This window comes from Pezoporus wallicus, unplaced genomic scaffold (genome assembly GCF_028554395.1).
Source record: "Pezoporus wallicus isolate ANWC-B61680 ecotype Strahan unplaced genomic scaffold, APGP_CSIRO_Pwel_v1 contig_2871, whole genome shotgun sequence".
In the NCBI taxonomy this organism is placed as follows: Eukaryota; Metazoa; Chordata; class Aves; order Psittaciformes; family Psittacidae; genus Pezoporus; species Pezoporus wallicus.
Window position 1 is genome coordinate 4721973 of NW_026640775.1, and position 23457 is coordinate 4745429.

Sequence of the window (23457 nt, forward strand, 5' to 3'; positions counted from 1 at the left end):
CCAAGGCAAACCAGCAGATGAAGGGATTGAGTGGTCTTTGAAAGCCAGGTTCAGTCCTTTCTGTCTATAGATGCCTTGAACTTACCTACATCACTATAATTTCCACACATTTTACATATGTATACATATATGTCTACAGGAAGAAAAAGTATTATTATACATATACCATTGGGCATTAATTAAGATAATCACATGCTTAATTTAAATGCTATGCTCTGTGACTATTACCTTGTAGCTTTCCACTGAGAAAACCAAACTGTGATATTAACTTTTTCTATGTTTATTTTTTTGCCTCTACTACCCAATGCCAACTAAGGATATTTGCTATTAGAAGCAGAGCTCATTTAATCTCTTTTTCTCCCCGTACTCTTTCTTTTCCAGGAAAGAGTTCCAGTCCCCCATCAGATACACACAGTACTAACTGGAGCAAAGAAAAGGAAAAGTTTATTCATTCTTCAACTAGAATTCATATAAACAGGACAAGACATAAAATGCCGCTCTAATGTGTGTGCATTAGTACTCAAATATTGTGCCACAGCTTATGCCATTTTACATGAGGATATGATATAACAAAATAAGTTACACTGTAAGGTTTGTTTTATTAGTCTTGAATACATTTATAAAATGTTGAATCCATGTAATTTGTGCTATCACATGAATATTCCAAAGCTTACTACAGAAAGTCTTAACTAACCACGTCTAAAAGTTTCAAAAGTACTGTCAAGCCCATCTCAGTAGGGGAGGCATTCTTTTCATCTCTTTGTGCCATCAAAAGCACAAATGAAGATGGCTAGGGCTCTGTCCATGTTTATAGAACCATTTCTGTGGTAAAGAGTATCATCCTTTTCCCAGAAAGGATAATTCACTGGTTCAAAAAAACCCAAAACACAACAACTTCAGAAATAACTAATTTGAAGATGACACTATACATTAATTCAACAATACATATAATAATGCTATTTTAAGCAATCAAATTAGTTACCTGACTTACTTCAGATCCACTAGTAGGACTTCATTCCATATCAAGTTAAATTTAAAAAGATTAATTAAAAGCATGAAGATAAAAGTGTGGTAAAAATGAAACTTGGAGTTTTGGGGGCTTGTCTGGTTTTGTTTTTTTTTTGGGGGGTGGGTTGGGGTGGTGTTTCCTTTTGTTTTTTTGGGGGGGGGGTCTGTTTGTTTTTGTTTTGCTTGTTTGTGATTTTTTGTTGTTTGTTGTTTTACAAAAAGGAAACCCTGTGCCAGATTGCTCTGATATTACTTTTTTATAGGTTTATATTATGTAGAAGATCAGTTGAACTTAAATGAACTTTGAAGTATCTGCCATTGTACTAGAAAAACGCATTTATATGAACAGAGTAAGGTTGAAAACTATTACCTACTTTGGAGTTACTAATAGCTAGAAGGGCAGCAAAGGTTTGTTTTAAATATGGAATTACATGGACAAAATTATCTGTCTTTGGATAATTCTTACAGCAGCAAAAGTTAAGAGTTTTAGTTCTTAACCCTGAAAAAGGAGCAAGAAACCTAACTGAATTCAAGCATGAACTTGATACATTAAACAAAGCAATACCATTTGTCTAACCCAATAGAGAACTGAAGAGACCTTGTCCTTCAGTTTCCAGTCAGGGTGTCTGCTAGCAAGGTTTCTCTGAGTGTCATTCATTATCATAGGCTGGTACTGATATGAAACATTCTAGGATGAAGTGCTTCAGTCTTGCACCTATGATCTTTTAAACTATACTGAAGGAGCACTCATCAACTCTAGTTAGCAATAAACATCTAGCAGTTACCACTGTGACAGATGTCGTAAAATAGCTTTTTTTTTTTTAAATAACTGCCAATAAGGTCTTCTACTCATAGTCATGTGCAACAATATTTCTTTGTTTAAAAGGCATGAACTGAAAGAAACCTCAGCTAGAAAACTCACTTCTATCTTCATCTGTGACAGAAATAACCAGGGAAAAACAGTGTAATTATAAATACTGAAAAAAACCAAGCTTATAGAAACTATCCAGCAGGGAATGTTCAGACATGAAAACTTGGATGTAACAGTACAGTGGCCATCCTCCACTGAGTGGACTCTGCAAAGTCTAAATGTGACCATCAGCTTATCTGCCCAATATTCCATAGTAAGTCCACAGCAGAAGAGACCTAGAACCAAGTATCCTTTCTCTTTCATGGCCTGCAGTATTCATTTGCTTCAGCAGTTGGAAAGGGCCCAATAAACATTACCATCTACCATTACACAGTCTCAATTTACACTCTTATTTCCTATACACAAAAGCCAGGACTGGAGAGTGGGTGGGTGATGGGAAAGCATGTGATGGCACAATTAAAGACTACATTAACACATGCATCTCAGGCAACCGAACTAAGACTTCACTGGCATCCTCCAAGTGTTTAGTTTTACAGACAATGTTCAGTTAACATTTAATTTTATTTTTTTCTTTTTTTAAATTAACAAGTTCCCAAACATTTTACATCAACTGACAGAAGGAATGCCTTACCATCTTCAGTATGAACCAGCACCAAGAGGAGTAGATAGTTCAGGTGGGATTTATCTCACCTGTCTCGTAGCCAGAGAAAAACAGATGTCTACATGAAGATAAAATGAATCATATGCTAAAAATTCCTTATTTGCTTCAGTGCTTCTAAAGGGAGTTAAGAAAAAAAAAAAAGTAGCACAGTGTAAAACTACCTGTTAACAAGGCATTGTATAAATCTTATCTTCTGTCACTAGCTGCTTCTACTAAAAATATTCTCTGATCTTGTGCCCATTTGAACTTTTTTGCCTTAAATCATCTGTGTCCTAATCCCATCTATTTCTATCACATTTTCCTTATCAAACCTCTTTTCTTATGTCGAGGCAACTACTTTATAATAAACTGATTGAATTCCTCACCTATTTTGTTCTTATTCAGATTATCACATAAACGAGTTCCTCTGCCTACCTAAAATCTACATGACATTGGCAAGAGCATTTCTTACAGAACTGGGGCCCCTTAGTGTGCAAAGTTAATATGATGCAGAAGTACTTTTATGTATTTTCTGGAAATACATCTTCTGTAGAAAACACTAAAGTAACACACAGAAGAAAAAAAAAAGCTAAGGATATGGACAACATTCAAAACCTGATAAAAAGCAGAACAGACTCATGAAGCCTATTCCAAGAAGAGAAAAAATATATGAAAATTCTATTATAATAAGGTAAATATTTTTACTTATTTCAACTTTTCCAACAGAGGTAAAATAATAGATGACAAATGTATAGCTAGCTACTTAGGTACCAGGAACAAATGTCTTGACACAGATTGCTCACACCTAGTGGTTATGGGGTGAGAGGGGATCACAGCCTTTTTCTTTGTCACGTACTTAGGAAGTTGTTTTAGAAGTTGATAAAAAGTTGCCCTTTATAATTTTAATTTAGAGCTACATGAAGAGAATTACAATTTAATTTATAAATAAATAGTTCATATTTAATTAATTTCAGATTTTCTATAACAAAATTGTATCAGTGAAGTTATCTAAATTTTGAATATAAAAAAGTAACTACATCAAAGCACTTATTACTCAAAAATTCCACCTCAAACAATGGACATATGCATTATTACTCTAATTTTTTAAACCATACAGAACTAAATATTAGGTGAAGACCCTACTTTAGGCCCTTCACAGTTTTGCAGTCTATTAAATCAACAATAAGCACAGCAAAAAAAGAATCCTGTTGCTATTTTTCCATGTTGCTGCTGCTGCTTTTGCTCTATTGCCAAAAAATGTCTATATTTTTTCCTTGGTGGAAGAAAACAGAATGACTCTTCCTCAGGAAGTGCAACCATCTAAAAGGTCTGGTATCTTCCCAAGAAATTACTGCAAAAAAAAAAACAAATTTGGCTTTCTGTCAGTGTCTGCTCCCACAAAGATTACTTTTGGATTTTCTCCATGCCAAGTAATAACTCCTCAGGTCCAGTGACGTAGCTACTATAAAACTAAATAAACTTCTCATAATAAGATTCTTGATGAGCAGCCATGTGCATTCCCATCCTACAGTTCCATTGTTCCTCCATAACATTTCCAATTTAACAGTTCCCTCTGGGCATAATCACTTCCCTGCAATTTACTGAAAATTGTCAGGATTTGAATTATTGACAGGGAGCTGCCAGACTGCTTCTCAAATCTAGATTAGAGGGAGTCCTTAGAAACAGAAGAACTAACAATATCTGTTACGATCACATAAGAGTAAAATTTTTCAATCCAGCACTGATATAAGTGTCACACAACCCCAGCCTCCGTATCGTCATTTTAATTAAGGGACTACACTTGAATATTTAGGACACAATAGTTAGTCTGCTCTCCAGCACAAACCTAAATTAGAAACTTAAGGAAAGGGACAGCAACTTACAAAAATCACAATTTAATTAAATGCAGTATTGCACAATTGGAGCACTTGAGATACCACACTTCAACGGTGATGATTTAAGTCAGACTTACCCTCAAAAGATCAGCTTTTTCTACCAGATTACTTTCTTGAAAATCCAATTTAAGCCACAATTATTTTAAAAATTATCTATTTCTAAATATATCTTTTAAACAGTCTCAACGTGAAGTTTAAATGAAGACAATCAAATTAAGGTATATCAGTATTTCCATTATAAAGTTGAATGTGTGGGGAAAGCAGATCATTTACTTCAAAACTTTGTTAAAGCATGTTAGTCCTTGAAATGGCAAGCCATTTCAAGGGAAATATAAGAGTCTGGTTTAAGCCCATTTTTTCCGCTTATAATTATTTTCTTATATAAGCCTTTACAATACTTTTAATTTTCTTCAAAATGCAAGAACATTTATAATTAAAACACAAGCACAATATTTAACATGGTAAAACAGTAATATAGTCTTAATTTGACTCACTCTACATAATCAGTATATTTATGTAAATATTTAGCACCAAGACATTCTTCAATGATGTTCAATATTCATTTCAGTGATGATGACTTGAGAAACTAAGATTAGTGTGTCTATGTTCTCAGTATTTTACTGAGAAACAGCACACTGCAAATATTCTAAAAAAGTGTAAAGAGATTTAGCCAGTAAAAAACAATAAAACAATTAGAAGGAATAACCAAGACATGGTGGGACAACCTGGGAGCTGGAGTACTGCAAAGGATTAATACAATCAAATGCAAGAGGCACAATGTCAGGGGGTACCCTCTGTATGCAAAAGCAGCTCAGAGGTATGGAGGAGCTCTTCTTTTGAGCAGACAAAAGGCTTGTTGAGAGCTTGTGAATCAGGATCAATATTTGTTAGACAGCCCAACACACATGAGGAAATAGGCAAAGTACTCTTAAAGTGACTCTCAGCAGGCCTTGTATCACAGACTCTAGGTCTTAAAGGGAATTCTACCACCCTAATGTCTGCTGGAAGAGCATCAAAATGGGATACAAACAGTCAAGATTTCTAGAGGGTAACAGAGATACTGGATGGGCAACACACAGCCAGGTCTGCTATCATTAAAGAAGAATTACTCAGGGATGTGAAAGAAGCAAAAAACATCAACAGCAGCCTTGGCTGTAGCAATCATGGAGTTCAAGATCCCAGGACAGTGAGGAAATCAAGTAGCAGATTATAGACTGTGACTTTAAGAGAGCACATTTCACCTTGTTCAGTGAATAGGTCCATGGAATCCCTTGTGAGAAAGGCCTAAAAGGCAAAGGAGCTCAAGAAAGCTGATGTGTTAAAGACAGCATATTACAAGCACAGGAGGAATAGTCCACCACAATACTCAGGAAAACGTTTAGAAATATCAGCAGACTGGCTTTGCTAAGCAGTAAACTAAACAGTGAGCTTCAATGCAAAAAGCCTTTACACAGGATGGAGAAGGGACAGGTTACAAAAGAATAACCTAGAAACATTTCCTGGGCATTTAGGGATGCTGTCAGGAAAGCCAAAGCTCAGCTGGAGTTGAAACTTGCAGAGAATGTTGAAGCTTCACCTGCTGCTTTTGTATTAAGAGGCTGAACAAAGAGGGACCTTTGCTGCAAGCTAGGAGATTTTGCAGCAGTGGAACAAATGAAACTGAGGGAACTCAATGCCTTTTTTGATTCAGTCTTCATCCATGCCTCTGATTAGAGAAAGTTTTCAGAGACATGCCAGCAGTGAATAAGGATCAAGTCAGAGTTTACTCAACAGAACTGATCCAGTGTAAGTCCATAGGACCAAATTGCCTGCACACAAGAGCACTAACAGAATTGGCTGATGTCCTCATAAGGCCACTCTATGCCATCTTTGAAAAGTCACAGTGATCAGGGGAGCTCCCAAACAAATGGAGAAAAGCAACTGTTTGCAAAAAAAGAAAAAAACAAAACAACAAAACGCAAAATAACAGTTTGGGGAACTACAGGTTCAGCTGCCTCACTTTGTTCCCTGAGAAAACACTGTAAGAAAACATTTCTGCGCATGTGAAGGATTAGGTAGCATCTGGTAAGTGTAAGCATAAATTTATTAAGTGTAAATTATGCCTAACTAATCTGTTTACCTCCTATAAAAAAAAAGTCTGGTTTTGCAGACCAGGGAAAAATTTACCTTGATTGTAGCAAGGCTTTCAACACTGCCAGATAATACTGTCAACGTATAAGTTTAGATATTACAGTCTGGATGGATGGACGGACAGCTGAGTAGAAACAGGTTGGATGATCAAGCTCAGAAGATAATAAATATGTTATACTGTATCTGGAGGCCAGTAACAAAGGGAGTACCACCAGGACCTAGCCTAAAACCTGATTTTTTTTCTTTAAATATCTTTGGCAGTGATGTGGTGATAAAAATACATGCTCATCAAGTTTGCAGATGACACCAAATTGGATGGAACAGTCAATATACTTGAGGGCAGAGCTGTCATACAGTTACCTAAAGAGATAGGAGTAATCGGCTGACAGGAACCCTATGAAATTCAGCAGGGTACATGAAGACTTGGAAAAGGATAGCCCCCTGCAGTGATACAGGCTGGGGACCAGCTCCATGTAAAAGAACCTGGGAGTCCTGGTGCATGTTCAGCAACCTAACCATGAGCCAGGAGCGTGCCTTGGCAATAAAGGCAGCCAACAGTATCCTTGGCCGTTTCAGCAGTAGCGTAGCCAGTAGTCTGAGGAATGTGATTATCCCTCTCTAATCAGCACTTCTTGGACCAAACTTAAAATACTTCATCCAGTTTTGGGCCCCCCAGACCAGAAAAGACGCTGATAAAGTGGAACAAGCTCAGCAGAGGCTGCCAAGATGGTCTGGGAGTCATGCCCTGTGAGAAACAGCTAAGGGAACAGCTTGTTCAGCCTAGAGATGAGAAGACTTCAGAGGGATCTACTTACAGCTTTCTAATATCTATGAAAAGGTAACCAAGAAGATGGAGCCAGGCTTCTCACATTAGCAGTTAATGAAAGGAAAAGAGACAACTGGCATAAACTGAAACAAGAGAGGTCCCACTCAATATGTGGGAAGAGGGTAGGGGACAAAAGCAATGGACGTGGTCACCAAAACTTTTAATCATGAGGACACTCAAGCAGTGTAACAGGTTGCCAAGAGGGAGACTGAAAACCTCAAAGATGAAGACTGCACAAAGCTTGACTGGATAAAGCCCTGATTAACCTCAGCTGACCCAGCAACTGGGCCTGCTCTCAGCAGGATATTGGACCAAAAACATCCTTATGTTCCTTCCAACCTGAATTACTCTGCGCTCCTAAGCATCGTGGTTTAAGCCCAGCCGATAACTCAGAATCACGCAGCCATTCACTCACATTCCCCCAGCCCCAACCCCTTATCTCCTCCCTCCAGGCAGGATAGGGAAAAGAATCTAAAGTATGCAAATTCCACAGGTAGAGATAACAGTCCAATAACTGGAATATAATATAAAACTACTACTACTAATAATAAGGGAAATAACAAGGGGAGAGAATATAAAACTAAAAAGGGGAAAAAAAACCCACCCAAAACCAAAACCAATAACCAGCAGTGACGCACAATTGCTCACCACCCACCAACTGATACCCAGTCTGACCCGAGCAGCAATTTGTCCCTTCCAGGTGACACCCCCGAGTTTATATCCTGGACATGACATGCTGTGGTATGGAATACCCCTTTGGCTAGTCCTGTCTCTGCTTCCTCCAGGCTTCCTGTGCCCCTCCTCACTGGCAGGGGATGAGACTGAAAAGTCCTTGACTGGGGTAAGCATTGCTTAGCTGCAACTAAAAACATTGGTACGTTATCTGCACTGTTCTTAGACTAAAGTCAAAACACAGCACTCCACCAGCTACTTGGAAGGATAAAAGTAACTGATGTATCTGAACCCAGGAAACTATGTTTAAGGAGCCATATAAGGCAATGTTTTGCACATGTTTGCACAACTTTCCAGCAACTCTAGAACACAACTCCAGGGCTGCATGGACACTATTCAATTAACTCAAACATCTGGCACAAAACCAGATGAAGTTGCATATGCTTTCTCTCCCAAAATACTATTGCACCTCCAGATGCAATCACAGCAACACCTAAGAAATAGCATTTTCCCTGTCAAGGTAAAGTTCAGTGCACTAATGCAAGTACACAATCAAGTCAAGCTGTATAATTTCAACAACTGACTGTAGAAAACTACTCACTGACCTGAAATGTAGACCCACTCCAAAGCATCATGGATGCTCAAATGTGTTGAATGAAATAATAGTTAATTTTAAACAGCTACTAATGTGAGCTGTGCAATAGTGTCACCTAGTGGTCAGTGATTACAGCGAAGTCAGTGCCCAACTGAATTTACTACACATCTACCGTTTCTTCTATACAAAATCAGTGAGGACTTTTAAAGTATACATATGTATACACACAAACACATCTATATGGACTAACAAGTGCAGCAGGCAGTAAGCAAACTGCTTTTCCAACATTCAGTTTTAAGTCACACATCTTTTACGTACTTGAAAAAAAATAATTTTAGAAATAAGCAAGATTTTTCCAGATGCAGGAAGTTTTATAGTTTGTCCTAAAATTGAAGGATTTCCAGGATGATTGATTAGTGCTACACTTTTTCATTTATACCAACAGAAAACAGTTTCTAGACCCTTAGGTATATAATAATCATTCACTTCACTGACAAATACAACATTGATAAGTTTCTTGTCAAAGAAACAAGACACAAAAAGTAGAATATTCAAGCTATTTACTGCATAAACATTGTCCAAGTCTTACTCGTACAGAATGTGTAAATAGCTTTAGGGTTACAAGTTTCACAGACCACGAACTTTAAGGAATGTTCATGCTACCGATTCTTAACTAATCTTAGACATTTAGAGAATGAGGAGAGGAAAAGCTGCACTATTTCAAAACTTCAGAGATTCATTAGAATGTTTATTCTGCTTGGTAAGTACACTGAAACCAAAGTTCATCATATCTTTCCATTTCTCCTGTTACCACATCTGCTTACGCTGTGCCATATTTAAACCAAATCATGACAGTTCAATTGACTTCCCACTGACAACCTTCCCATCCCTCATCTCATCTACTGATCACATTCTTATCTGAATTTTTTATAAGATACCCACTGTAACAAAATGAAACTTAAATAAAAAAGACTTCTGATCATTAAGTAAAAACCCAAGAATACTGGCCATTTGTGGCATAGCAAATACTGAGACCTGGGTTTTACAGTTCAGCTAATCTCTACATCAGAGAAACGGCAATACCACAGACTGGTTGTGCAGTTTGCTCTTAGATTTCTCAGCAGGTTTCTAAAGACTAAGCAACTGAAACTTCAGATTGCAGTAGTGGCAGAACTAGTTTAGAACTCCTTCTAATGTAGAACTGTATTTTCTGGAATTCATAGTAACTGTCATATCACAGGCAGGGCATATAGACAGTCCTCGTTCATATAGCTTTCCCAACCCTAAAGAACGCTAATATCTTTCATGTTAATCAGGGTTGTGACCCTTACAGTTTCTAAGCTGTATACTAGTCCTATAACATTTGTGAACTTCAGCATACTCATGAAGATTCTTCCAAAGATAGCTAACTAACTGGTATATTTCTGTAAGCACTGAGCTACTATATAGATACATATGTAAAAACAATACTAGTACTCTACATTGAGAGGTTATAAAGCCCATATGGAGTACAAGAGATACTAGAAATGCCACAATACAGCTAGCTTCTGTTCTTGGTCAGTGATACAACTGACACCACCTACACGTATGTATACAACCTAATAAACATGCTAGAATCTCACATTAACAACATTTATATCCCAGAATAAATGGGACAGGAGGCACAGCAGAGAAAGCAGCAGAATACATACCTGAATACTGAAAACAATTTCCAAGCTCCAGAGAACTACCCCAATTATAAACTGAATTTCCAGCAACTATCCCACTGTCTCACATGCCTTAAGCAGAAGATGTAACATTATGTTTATTTACAATTTCCTGACCTGTATATACCTGGAAAAGCAGTCTTTCCACTCTAAAAAGTTAATGCAAATAAATGTTATTTTATTTCTCATTTTTATCAATGTACAGTGCTAGGTAAGATTTAAATTACGAAAAAAAAGCATACATTAGATGCCGAGTCAAAACTTTCCTTTAATCAACAGCACAGACGGCGCATCTCTGGAATCCAGGATGTTGAAATAAAAGAACAAAGAAGTAGAACCAAAAAATAAAACAAAACCTGCAAAACAGCTTCAGAAACACTTCCCACTTCCAGCTTCAATACGATCTGAACAGTAATTAAAATGTTTATGGCTCACTTATAGCAGTTTGTTTTCAACTGTGTGGATTAGACTCGATTCAAACTAAGATCATGAAGTATCAAGAGCAGTTTATTTGCTAAAGTTTTGTATAGAAAAATTACTGATGATAAATGAAAAAAATTACTTAAGAAAATTGCTCTTCCCTCTAGTAAGTACTAATGCCAGCACTTACCAATTCAAATTCCTGTGCTACAATTACACTTCTCTCTAATTAATCTCACAGCTATAAGCCTGCCCAAAAGATTAACTTCAGGTCTTAAAAACAGTGACTTCACAAAAACCTTCCTAACAAATAATTGTTGCACTTCATTTACGTAACTAAAAAAAAAAAATGGCTAAATATAAATAACTAATGGAGTCATTTGTCAGCAGCAATAAAGACTCCTTCATATAACAGTATATACAATGAAATGACAAAAAGGAAGTCGGTAACTAGCAAGAAATAAAGCACATGTCAGTCTATGTACTTACCAGAGCCACTAGATTGAAATCATTGGAAGTTCATCAACAACTATGCAACTAACCAAATAGCCATATGTACACTGATTTGATAAAATTGTAATACAAATAACCTCCAAAATATATAAGCTTAACAATTGTTTTTCAAATATTTCTATTTGCTATTAAGGTTCTAGTTGTAAACATTTATTCTAAATTATTAAATAAGTAAACAATTAGATTTTCTTTCATTCCTCAAGACACGTGCACAAGAAAAAAGGGTGCTTGACAAGACAAAAATATAACAGAAAATTCTATTACCTTGGATTTAAGATTTCACCAAGAATTTCTTGTAGTTTATCAATAAAATTAATGAAGTTAGAAAGTCCCTTTACATGGACTTCTAAAGGATCAAACAACGAAGATGCATAGCCTCTTCCTCCAATTTCTACAGTTCGGATAAAAGATGTTGCCATCTATTAGGAAAAATATTCAGAAATGTGAAACTGTAGATATATGCAAAATGTATGTGTGATGAAGTAAGCCTCTTCTACAGATTTTTAAATAGTGTACAACAGCTGGTTGATAGAAGAATTTTAACTGAATTTAATAGAACATGTCTTATTGGCAAGCTTTGTATATCTCACCATGAATAGTTGCAAGATCAATACTTAGAGTGCAGCAGTATTAAAAAAAACAAGCACAAGCCAAAGCAAAAATGACCCAGTTAAACTGATATTTACATTGGTTTCTTGACAGCTTAGGAAAAACTTTATTAACACATGGTATAGATATTTTTTGTTGTTGCTGCTGCTGTTGAAATGCTCATGCTGATCCCACATAAACTATTCTCCTATTCAGAAAGCTCTCTATGACCCAAGAACAATTTTAACACATGCACGCAAAAGGTGACCACAGTAGTGCATCTATTTTCAAAGGTGCAAATAGAAATAATATATAATCAAAGCTTCTGAAAAATTATGAGTTATCACAGGTACACAGTTCTGAAATTTTCTATATATTTTTATATGCTAGAAAGACAGTAAAACAAGAAATGTCCCAAAAACAGTATGCTTTAGATGATAATCCTTCAAAGTTTAAGGCAACAGTCAGCATAAAAAGTCTCACAGTTCTCCAGGAAGGTGAAAGCAAAGATAACAATCCAATACGCTTGACACAGATGCAGTAATATTAATTCTACATATAAATTTTAATTTCAGACTATACAGCTAAATCATAAAGCTCTTTGGACTGGAAAGAATACAACTGGAATTACTCTAGCAAAGAAAGTAAACCTGCCAATAGTCTTGCCTTTGTGTTAAAGATTTCCTGTGGATCAAGTACAGTTCATAGGACCTTGCCTTCCCAATGGAAAATATTCTGGCTTTGCAAGATTTCTACAATACACAGATGCCAGAAAAGACGATTTCTTTACACGGTAGAGAAGTTTCCCCTCTGGCAACCGTGAGGAAGAGGTAATAAATCCAGTCCAAAGACATAGTTGTTTTTTGTTTTTTTTTAATGCAATGTTAACAGAGCATTAAGAGCTAAAATAATGAATTTTGGAACTTGGAATTCACAAATATTCCATATTTATTCAACCACAAAAATCAGAGAACGCAGCTGCTTCAGTGACTGCTACATACCCATACCATTTTTCGTTGGTCTGCTGTTGTGTGCACTGAGGCCACTGTGCATGCAAAATCTGATTCCTTTTAATACGAGAGCCTATGGTGGTTCTTTGGAGAAAGAATTCTTACTCATCTTATTCCAACTATTTATGAGAGGGCTCTGTGAAGACTATAAATGTAAATATAAATGCACCTCACAAGCCTCTGTAACCATTGCACTTTAATTCTGTAGCTTTTTATATTCTTATACAAGAGCACTGAGGAAAGAGTATACCACTGTCTTGAGGGGTTTTTTCCAATTCTGTGCCTTTGAGATCACGAGTGTACCATATCAATCGTGTCTTGAAGAGTATTTCAAGACTTACCAATGACTGGAAAGCATTAGCCTCTCCAAATTCTGAGTCAAAGGTGAAAAAACTGCACTGCCCTTTCAGATTTTGCCCTCTGTTCTAGTGTCATAAAACCCTGACTTTGACCTGGACAAGGTTGCTCTAAGAAAAGCAGTTTGCACACAGAAATACTTTAGGCTCCAGATGTCTCAAGTTTAACATATGCACAGAAAATGCTGTGCTAGTATAACCAAAATACTTACAGAAATTTAAAACTGAAATGCATTGTAATACGTGGATTGGTTTTGTTAATGTTAATACTGCTTCGCAATAATTAGTAAACCTCATTGCTGTATTGTGTTTGCATGGAAAGCTTTTGGTAGCTGTGACTTCCGTAAGGAGCTGTAGAAGCTTTCCCTGTGTCTGATAGGGCCAATATGAGCTGGCTCCAAGGTGGACCTGCCACTTGGCCAAAGCTGATCAGTGACAGTGGCAGCACCTATGAAATAACATATTTGAGAAGAGGACAAAAAAGAAAAAACAAACAAAAACAAAACACAACAACAACAACAAAACAACAAAAACCCAAACAACTGTACAGTGGCAGCTGGAGGGGGAGGGAAAATATGTAAGAGAAACAGCTCTGCAGACATCAAGGTCAGTGAAAGAGGGAAAGAGATGCTCCAGGTGCTGGAGCAGCTACCTGCAGGCAGTGGTGCAAGCCACAGTGAGGCAGACTGTCCTCCTGCAGCCCATGGAGGTCCAGATGGAGCAGATATCCACCTGCAGCCCATGAAGGTTCCCACACCAGAGCAGGCAGATGGGTAAAGGAGGCTGTGACCCCATGGGAAGTCTGTACTGGAGCAGGCTCCTGGCAGGACCTGTGGCCCCATGGAGAGTGGTGCCCACACTGGAGCAGCAAGTTTGCTAGCAGGATTTGTGATTCCACAGGGGACCCACGCTGGAGCAGTGTGCTCCTGAAGGACTGCACCCCACTGAAGGGACCTACACTGGAGCAGCCTGTGAAGAACTGAAGCCTGTGGGAGGATACAACTCAAGTCTGAGGAGAACTGTTTCCCATGGAAGGGACTCTATGCTGAAACAGGGGAAGTGTGAGAAGTCAAGGAGGGGAAGTGACAACATGTGATGTACGGACCACAACCCCTATTTCCCTATGACCCTGCACTGCTGTGGAGGGAAGAGGTAGAGAAAAATCTGGAGTGAAGTTAAGCCTGGCAAGAAGGGAGGGGTAGGAGGATAGTGGTTTAAGAATGAGGCTTATTTCTTATTACCCTGTTCTGATTTGATTGGTAAATCAACTTTTCCACAAGTAGACCATTTTACTCACAACTAATTGCTGAATGATCTCTTTCTGTCCTTATCTTGACCCAAAAGCCTTTCATTCTATTTAATTTCCCCTGTCAGCTGAGGAGGGGAGTGATAGTACAGCTTTGACATGTACCTGAGGAGCATTAGTACACCACAATTGCTTTCATAGCTAGTTGGTAAGCAGCAACATCTAGGCTAATGCCATCTTTTCTTTGTCTTTGTTATGCATAGCCATGATCTCACTTCACACTATTTACCAAGATTTCAAAAATTTAAAAGCAATAATAAAGCATTCCTTATGTTTAAGACAGGAAACATTTCAGGATTTCAGTCACTGCTTGGGATGAAGTCTTGATGCCCATTTTCACAATATCAGATTTTAGAGCTTGAGGTACACATGCACACAATTATTCTTCTGTGCATCTTTACATCTTATGACCAAGCAAGCACCACCCAATTTATTCACATAGAATCTCTGCTGCATCTTTTGAACCTAGAAATCATGTTTATGGTGGCATTTGACTTGCCTTGCCAATATCAGTCTTGCATGAGATTAAAGCAAGAATTTATATTCATAGATGTTTTCAATTTCTTCTGATCTACAGCAAGTTTCATGACACATACCAGGAAAATCGACATTTTTTTCTCCTGTGAGGCATGTTTTAGGTTAGTGAAAGCTTCTCTATCAAGTCCTCTGTCAGGAACATTCAGAATATGAGCCAATGCCAGATCATCCTTAGAATTCACCAACAGGCTTAAATATGAGCAAACACACTTCTTTGCCAGGATTGTCATCTGCATAAGAAAGCAACACACAAACTAGTCTCTAAGTTATATTCCTTTTGTACATATATATAAATATATATATTTGTTAATTAGATATGTATGGGGATTCTGGAAGTACTGAAAAGCAAGCATGATTAACATGTTAAAATCATTTATACTGTACTTGAATATTCACGAAATATTTGAGGGTTGAATCTATAGCTATTAAAATTGGCTATCAATTTCTACTTAGAAACCTGTTCAGATACAATCCTTCTCTATCCCAAGGCAAAAGACTAGCACTATTAAACCACATTAGGATTTGTCATTAACTTCCAACAGACTAAGATTTTAAACAACTTACCAGCTCTGCACCAAATTCAGTAATTTTTCCCTTGGCTCCCAGTGGATTTCAATCAGAGAAATTCCACTGATTGAATTTGGACATAAACTGTGACCCAGGTCCACCCACACAACCAAAACATAACGATTGTAATTGCTTATATTGCAGCACTATTCTGGACCCTGTAAGAACAATAGTCCCAGAACTGAAGAATTTTGGTTTTTTTTTGAAGCAAAGACAAGACCAAATAAAGGCCATTAACAAAAGGAAAGATAATGAGAAAAAACTATATTTACTGTGGAATTTCCTCTTATTCAATGGGATGTGTACAACAATCATAGGCACTAAAAGTACCAAATGTGTGTGATAGTCTGAAAAGACTATTTTTACTATACAAGTGGGAGCAGCAAAAAAGCCTTTATGTAAATGGCAGAAGTGCTACCTAAGGGAGAACCCTAGTTCAGAAAATGTTTTCTTGTTCAGCAATATTTTGGGTTGTACCTAATTATTGAATTGAAATTGTCATCACAAGGAAAGCATGTTTGGAAATGACTAAAGCTTCTGTAAATAAAGCAATGTAACAGTATTCAAAGATTGCAGTTTTGGGGGTTGAAAGGGTAAAATCAAAGCATCTGGCATTCCCAGAAAGTCCTCAAGTCTTCTACTGGGACAGACAAATGTTTGCTTTCCTATAGTTACCACTGCAGTTGCTCTTCAGAATTATTCTGTATGTAAGGGAGTAGGTACTAATAAAATGAAATTGAAAAAGTTTACTTTACCTTCCACTTCAACTTGTAATATTGGGCAAATTATCTAACTCAGTCAAGACAATGATTATCTAACTCAGTCAAGACAATGTTTGAGTGATGGTGTACTTGTAGAAGAACTCATTCCTTTGTGTTTCAAGGTAGATTACATCAAATGCCTGCCATAAAAAACCCCTGTCTTCCAGACTACAGATTTCCACTCTTAGCCTCATGCACACACCTACAATATCCTCGATTAATACATAATTTGAATACATGTTAATGCCAGAAAGAAAACTATGTTATATTTCAATCTTTTTAATATATACAGAACAGTACAAGAGACACAAATAATTTTTACCTTTACATTCTCATGGCCATGTCTGTTGACTGGTGTGGAAGGAGTAAAAGTAACAGAACCACTGTTTTCTTGTACATTCACTAGGCCAGAAATGAATTCTAACAGTTGTACCTTTAATAAAGAAATTAGAACAAATATGAAAATAACTAAAAAGTAAAAGTAGTATTAAAACCTTGCAAAACTATGTTTCCACCAATTTGCTATCATTTTGAAGTTAACACAGCCCTTAGAATGTACTTCTGTGTTTAGTCTTAAAAAGTACAACTGCTTTAGTAGAGAAATAAGATTCACTTAATAAAGATGTAAGATTCAAAATAACTGTTTAAGATATTTTCTAAGTTATGCAATAAATTTGCCCTAAAAGCAACTGCTTATGTTTTGCATTTATTTTCCTTATATTTTTTCCTGTTCAGGAAGAGCTCATTAACCCATGAAAGTTCTCCAATTTCCCCATGAAAATAGGAGTAACAATAAAAAAAAAAACAAAAAACCCCTCACCACCACCACCACCACCAAACAAACAAACAAGCAAAACCCGAAAACAAAGAAGATCAGTTTCCATGACTTTACTGAAGTTCTGCTTATAATCCCTTTTGTGTCTGATGATCACATCAGTGTTTGAGTATAGGTTCTTTGAACCTTTAAGGAGTTAGACAAGCTGGTTACAAGCATACTTGTCATAGAATCATACAATAATTTAGGTTAAAAGGGTCCTATAGAGATCATCTTGCACAAACCATGCTTGAAGCAGGATCAGTTTTATCAAGTTGCTCAGTGAAATACTAACTCCAGACTTTCATATCTCCAAAGGTGAGATTCTACATCCTCCCTGAGCAACCTGTTGCAATATTTGACCACATGGAGAAATCTTTTCATTCTCACTAGGGCTAGAAAGTGAACAGTTTTAATCACACTGTAGGTAGTAATTCATGGTATATTATTACATATTCTGTAGTATGTTATGTCCATAGCGTACTTCAGTTTAATTAACATTCATTTACTGATAGCTATAGCTTCCCTCATATAAAAATGATGATCTAATTAAACATACATCAAATTCAGAAGATTAAATAAACAGTAATTTGTTAAGTCTGTAATACTGCAAGTGGACAGTAAAAGCAGACAAGAAACTCCTCTCTAGCATTAGAAGCTAGAAATACCTGAATCTAAATCCAACATTCATTGTCTTTTGGCCTTTCCAAAGTCTAGAGAGCACAAAATCAAATAAAATCATGTGGAATGGTTGCGTTTCAAGATTAATTGCTACTTATATATATTTTGAAGCAAAAAAAAAAGATTAATCATATTATTTTTTCCTACTTTTACAGTATAAAAGTGGAACACACACAAGAACTTCTCTAGCTTAGAGCATGGCCTCACATACAGTGTCATAAGAACATCTGACATGCAAGAGAGCTGCTGACTGAGTGGCTGAAGTGTTTTCTGGAAAAATACATCATGAAACTACTTGTACTATAAGGAAGTTTTTGCTTTTAAAGAGCATGGTATTTTAAGATAACCGTTAAAAATATTTTTATTGGTTATCAACATACAATCAAAATTCCATGACGTGTGTTAATCACTAAGCTTTGGTCCAGCCTTATCAAATCTCTACAGTTCATGTTTCAGTTCCATTTCTGGCAAAGAGCAGATACACTCATAGAAGAGCTGTGAGACTCACCTATCCAGCAGGACAACAGAAAAATAGCTTGAGTGAATTTAAGATCTCCTTAAAGGAGTTGATAATTTAAACTCATCTGTTTCTGCAGTAGAAGAGCAAAGTAACTTGTGAATAATTCAGGGATCCTATGTATATTTAGAAGTGTCATAAATCCATAACTTGAATCAAAATAGATCAAAAACAAACAAAAAACACCAGCCAAAAAATAAGATAAACAAAAATACTTACAGGAGCTATGTTTTCATCTTCAGATACAAGTCCAAGACCACAGCACTTCTGATATATATCTATTAGATCTAGCATACTGCTTCTTGCTAAGAAGGCATGATAAGCTTTTTTCATGTCAGCATAATTTTCAGGTTCTTTCATGTTTTCATATGATAATCCCAGTTTGTCATATAACAAGTATTTCCAAGTTTCCAATAAATCACTAAGCGAGACTGTGAAATCTCCGTGGTGCTAATAGAAAAAAAAGCAAACATTATGTTTTGTATTCAATGTAGTTTTAAAAACAATGGAACTGTTGAAACAAGCCCAGAGGAGGACAACGAGGATGATCAGGGAACTGGAGCACCTCCTGTATGATGATGGGCTGAGAAAGTTGGGGTCGTTCAGCCTGGAGAAGAGAAGGCTGCGTGGAGACCTCATAGCAGCCTTCCAGTATCTGAAGGGGGGGCTATAGGGATGCTGGGGATGAACTACTCCTTAGAGACTGTAGTGACAGGCCAACGGGTAACAGGTTAAAACTTAAAAGGGGGAAGTTTAGACTGGATATAAGGAGGAAGTTCTTACTGTGAGGGTGGTGAGGCACTGGAATGGGTTGCCCAGGGTGGCTATGAACGCTCCATCCCTGGCAGTCTTCAAGGCCAGGCTGGACAGAGCCTTGGATGGCATGGTTTAATGTGAGGTGCCCCTGCCCATGTCAGGGGGGCTGGAACTAGATGATCTTAAGTTCCTTTCCAACCCTAAATATTATATGATTCTATGAAGTCCCTTTCTTCCTTAACCCTTGAGAGGAGCACTCTGTTGACCTTTGGTGGACAGAAGCAGAAAATGCATCAACAAGAATGACTAAAACCATGTTTGATTTATATATTAGTTTCACATATTTTTTCCAAAGGACTTACATCAATATGGGGGCATCTGCTATTACTAAATTCATATGTAGGGGTGTATTAAGTCATCATGCTTACGCACTTATAAATGTAAACAATTAATCGTAAAACAGTAAGCCTGTAGTTTTGTTGTGCAGTTCTAAACTAAAAGAAAAAAAAAATAAACTTTTCTTTAAAGGTTATCTCTACATGGGAAACTAAAAATGACAGATACTCTATGTAATCCATAATGTTGCATGTAATTTCATTTATGAAGCAGAATTAACTAAAGAAACAAAACAGCAAACCTAGTATAGTCGGTCATACATGCAAGCAGCAGGGCACAAATGACAGGCAAAAAGGTGAAAGTGTAACAGCAGATAGGAACAGAGAGCTGAGCTGAAATCTGCAGAAATTCAAAAACAAGCCATATAACTGACAAAGCCTTATTATTTGAGTTACAAACCAAGTGATGTGCTACTGAAGGAAGTAGGATCACAAGGTAGGTACTATCCAGTTGTGTCAATAAGAAGCTACAGGAGAAAGCAGTTATTGCTGCACTCTAAGAAATAAAAAATTAAGTACAATACATAACCCTACTTGTTTAATCCTTCACATTGTCTTTTTTATATTCAGTAAAATATTGCTTTTTAAACCAAGCAATTCACAGCTGGGGTAGCAGGGGGTGGATTAGCTCACTGAGCATCAGACATTTTAAGTAAGTTTTCCAGTTCAGCTTCCAGTTCAGTGTGGGGGTATAAGGAACTGCAAGAAATCTGAGCCTGTTTCTTGTGGTTGCCAATAAAGGAAATGAATGTATTGACAATGGTTAAAGACCTCAACACAGAGAAAGCCAGAAAATCAGTTTCAATCCCTGTAAACCAAGCTATGCATACAAGTAAGGAATTGCATTAAAATGCTACTTATAGAAATGAAAATATAGAGAATTCTGCTACTAATTAGGCTGAACTAATGGTAACAGAGACAAAACACAGGGTTTGAGTTGCAGATTCACATACATATTTCTAGCCTCTAATTCACAATTTGGTTCTTTATTCACTAATTGTTAACCTGTTTTTCATCATCTCTTGACCACTGACCCTGGACTTCTGTACTGTTCTCTGGCTTTCCAAAATTCCAGCTAGAAGTTGCTGATCTCCCTACACACCCATACCTTATCATGTTCTCTGCCTATTTTCACCTTGCTCCCAAATTTTCGGACATTCTTAGCCAGTGTCCATCACAGTGTGTTTTCTCATAGCCATGTTTATTGCAGATCTCTCCATATTACTTTACTCTGCATCCTCCCAATCCAACTTCCCCTCATCACTTCCTCTTTCATGTGAAAGATGCGACTTCCTCTTTAACAACTAGGCTTCTCATTTTTGTCCACACCCTGCTCTTTGATCAGTATCTAGTCCCCACTTCAAGCTGTTAAACTTTTTCAGCTGAGGTCCTTCTGAGTTAGACATCAGAATACATGCAACAAGTAATTTTGCAATTGTAGTGAGTTTTCCAGTTTTCACCAAAGAAACAGAGTTGATACTACCAGTATCTAAAGCTTTCCGCAGTAACATGGCAGCAACCCCCCCCCCCATCTTTTACAGTCATGCAGTTCATTATGTAACATGATATAAATGCCCTGCAACTGAGTAAGCAGGCCTTGCTTTTCTATGTCAGTAAGGGCAGATAACTCCTGTCTAGTTTAAAGGGTTTATTTCACTACATTTTCACATTAAACAACTTTAATCTCGATAAAATTACCTACAAACACCATCAGCAACTGAATACAAAACTAAATACAAAAACAGATCAGGAGCAGTTCTAACAATTGAGTTGTTCCAGCCCAAGAGATCCCTCCTTCAGGTTGTAGCATACATAGCACAACTTTCCCAGTAGACCTGGTTAGAATATATGATTCCAATATCAAAATATCAATTATTTTGATATTGCCTGGACTAAGAACTAGGAGTGAATATGAAACTGAAACAGTGCCCACACATGTTACTTTCAGAGTACTTTTTGCTTTCTAATTTGTGCATAGGTTATGATAATTCAGTACTATGACTTGTATGCTATGACTGCAGCAGCAGTCATTTTTTTTCTCCTTCTTAGTAGCTGGTGCAGTGCTATATTTACGACTTTCTGCCTGGGAACAGCACTGATAACACCAACGTTTTTAGTCACTGCTTAGCAATGTTTAGTTCAACCAAGGACTGAGTCTCGCGCTCTGCCAGGAAGGAGGGGAAGCCAGGAAAAAGCAGAGACAGAACACCTGACTCAAACTAACCAAAGAGTTATTCCATACCACAGCATATCATGCCCACTATATAAACTGGGCGCAGTTACCTGGGAGGGCTAAATCACTGCTCGGGTTGGCTATCAGTAGGCAAGTGGTGAGCGGCTGTATTCTCTTCCCTTGTTATTTCCCTTACCATTATTATTATTGATGGTAGCAGTAGTGATTTGTGTTATACCTTAGTTACTGGACTGTTCTTATCTCAACCCATGGGAGTTACATTCTTTTGATTCTCCTCCCCATCCCTCCGGGAGCCGGGGGAGGAAGGGGGGGAAATGAGCAAACAGCTGCGTGGTTTCTGAGTGACAGGCTGGGCTTAAACCACAACAAATAAATAAGCTTCTTCCAGTACAAATGGCAATATTTTAATAACACATTGTGACTGGGAGAGTAGGAATGGAAACAGGTTTTCTGTTTATTTGGTTTTTGTTGTTGCTTATGGGTGTTTGGTTTTGGTTTATTTGCATTTTGGGCTTTTTTAACTGAAGCTTTATACTATGTGTTTAATTTACTATGCAACATTTGGGTAAGTCTTCCAACAACAGCCATTTGTTTTCATCAATCAGGCTTACTGACTTAAAAAAAAAAAGTGAAAAAAGAAAGATACCTTTAGATTATCCAAATGACTATTGGAATTGTTCTTATTCAATGAGAGACACGCAAAGACCTGACTATATATTGCAACAGATACAGTTGAAATATGGTTTTGGTATGTTCCAGGTCATTGCTAATGCTCAGCCAACCAGCTGTGACAGCCACAGTGCCTATTAAATAAGCAATTAAGAGTCACATCTCTTACTTATCATTTGACAAACTATTCTTGTACACATGCAATGAAGGGCATACATTTCCTACCTGTAGTGGGTGCACACCCACAATTTACATGATAGGTCTTAATCTGATGAGCCTCAGGAAAACATCAGCCAAAAATGGACTGCTGTAAGTACAGCTCATGTAGCTTATACCAAATCAGTTTTATATTCTTCTCATGTAACTCCCAAGCATTTTCAGAATACTCAGTGAAAAGATGCATTCCAAATGCCCCAGTTATCCCACCCTGATCTACAGCACAGAAGAAACATTTGACATGCTAATATTTAACATTAAAATTTACGACTTAAATGTACACTTAAAACACTTCCATCCTCACATCTGTGTTGCAGCTCTTTTTGTAAGCCCTGATTCAACAGTGAACTATAACTATATTTTAGTTTTTAGTGCCTTCCTCCATGTAACCCTTAGTTAAAACAACAGCAAAGTGACCAAAATGGCCATTTCAAGTAGGCACCTAAGCAAAAAGTCCAGTAAGTGAACCAAGCTCAAGATGTACTAAGTACCAAGAAGATACTGAAAGAACACTAACCTGCTTATTGACTTCAGCCATTGACAGTTGTAGTGCCATTATCATGCAGTCTGCTCCACATACAGTAGTCCTTTCAGAGTTTGAAAATAAATGCCATTGTCTTCTGAAACACTTGATCAAGTTTAAAATTTTTTGCTGGAAAGTAATCATTGCCTAGAGTAGAAGATAGAAATAATTAAGAGAAGTAAAACCAAATATAACTATGCAAGAGGCCTGTGTGTATCTTCACCTTTCAATAAGCTGTGCAAATCCTGTTTCATCTTTTTGCAGATCAAAGTCTCAGGACAAAATCTACCC

General features: G+C 37.1%; 1 protein-coding gene across 4 annotated transcripts in view; it reads right to left on the bottom strand.

Annotated features, from left to right (window-relative positions):
• Positions 1 to 23457, bottom strand: part of PARPBP (PARP1 binding protein) — a 48543-nt gene that overhangs the window by 23800 nt on the left and 1286 nt on the right. For 3 of the 4 annotated variants that reach the window (XM_057420530.1, XM_057420529.1, XM_057420528.1), the window contains exons 2-6: positions 23161 to 23313; positions 18633 to 18863; positions 16724 to 16834; positions 15133 to 15303; positions 11541 to 11695 (exon numbers count right to left, since the gene is read on the bottom strand). In XM_057420530.1, the coding sequence (XP_057276513.1) occupies positions 11541 to 11695; positions 15133 to 15303; positions 16724 to 16834; positions 18633 to 18863; positions 23161 to 23310 (818 nt within the window). In that variant the 5' untranslated portion in view covers positions 23311 to 23313. The remainder of the gene's footprint in view (positions 1 to 11540; positions 11696 to 15132; positions 15304 to 16723; positions 16835 to 18632; positions 18864 to 23160; positions 23314 to 23457) is intronic. The other variant, XM_057420532.1, reaches the window with a different exon arrangement.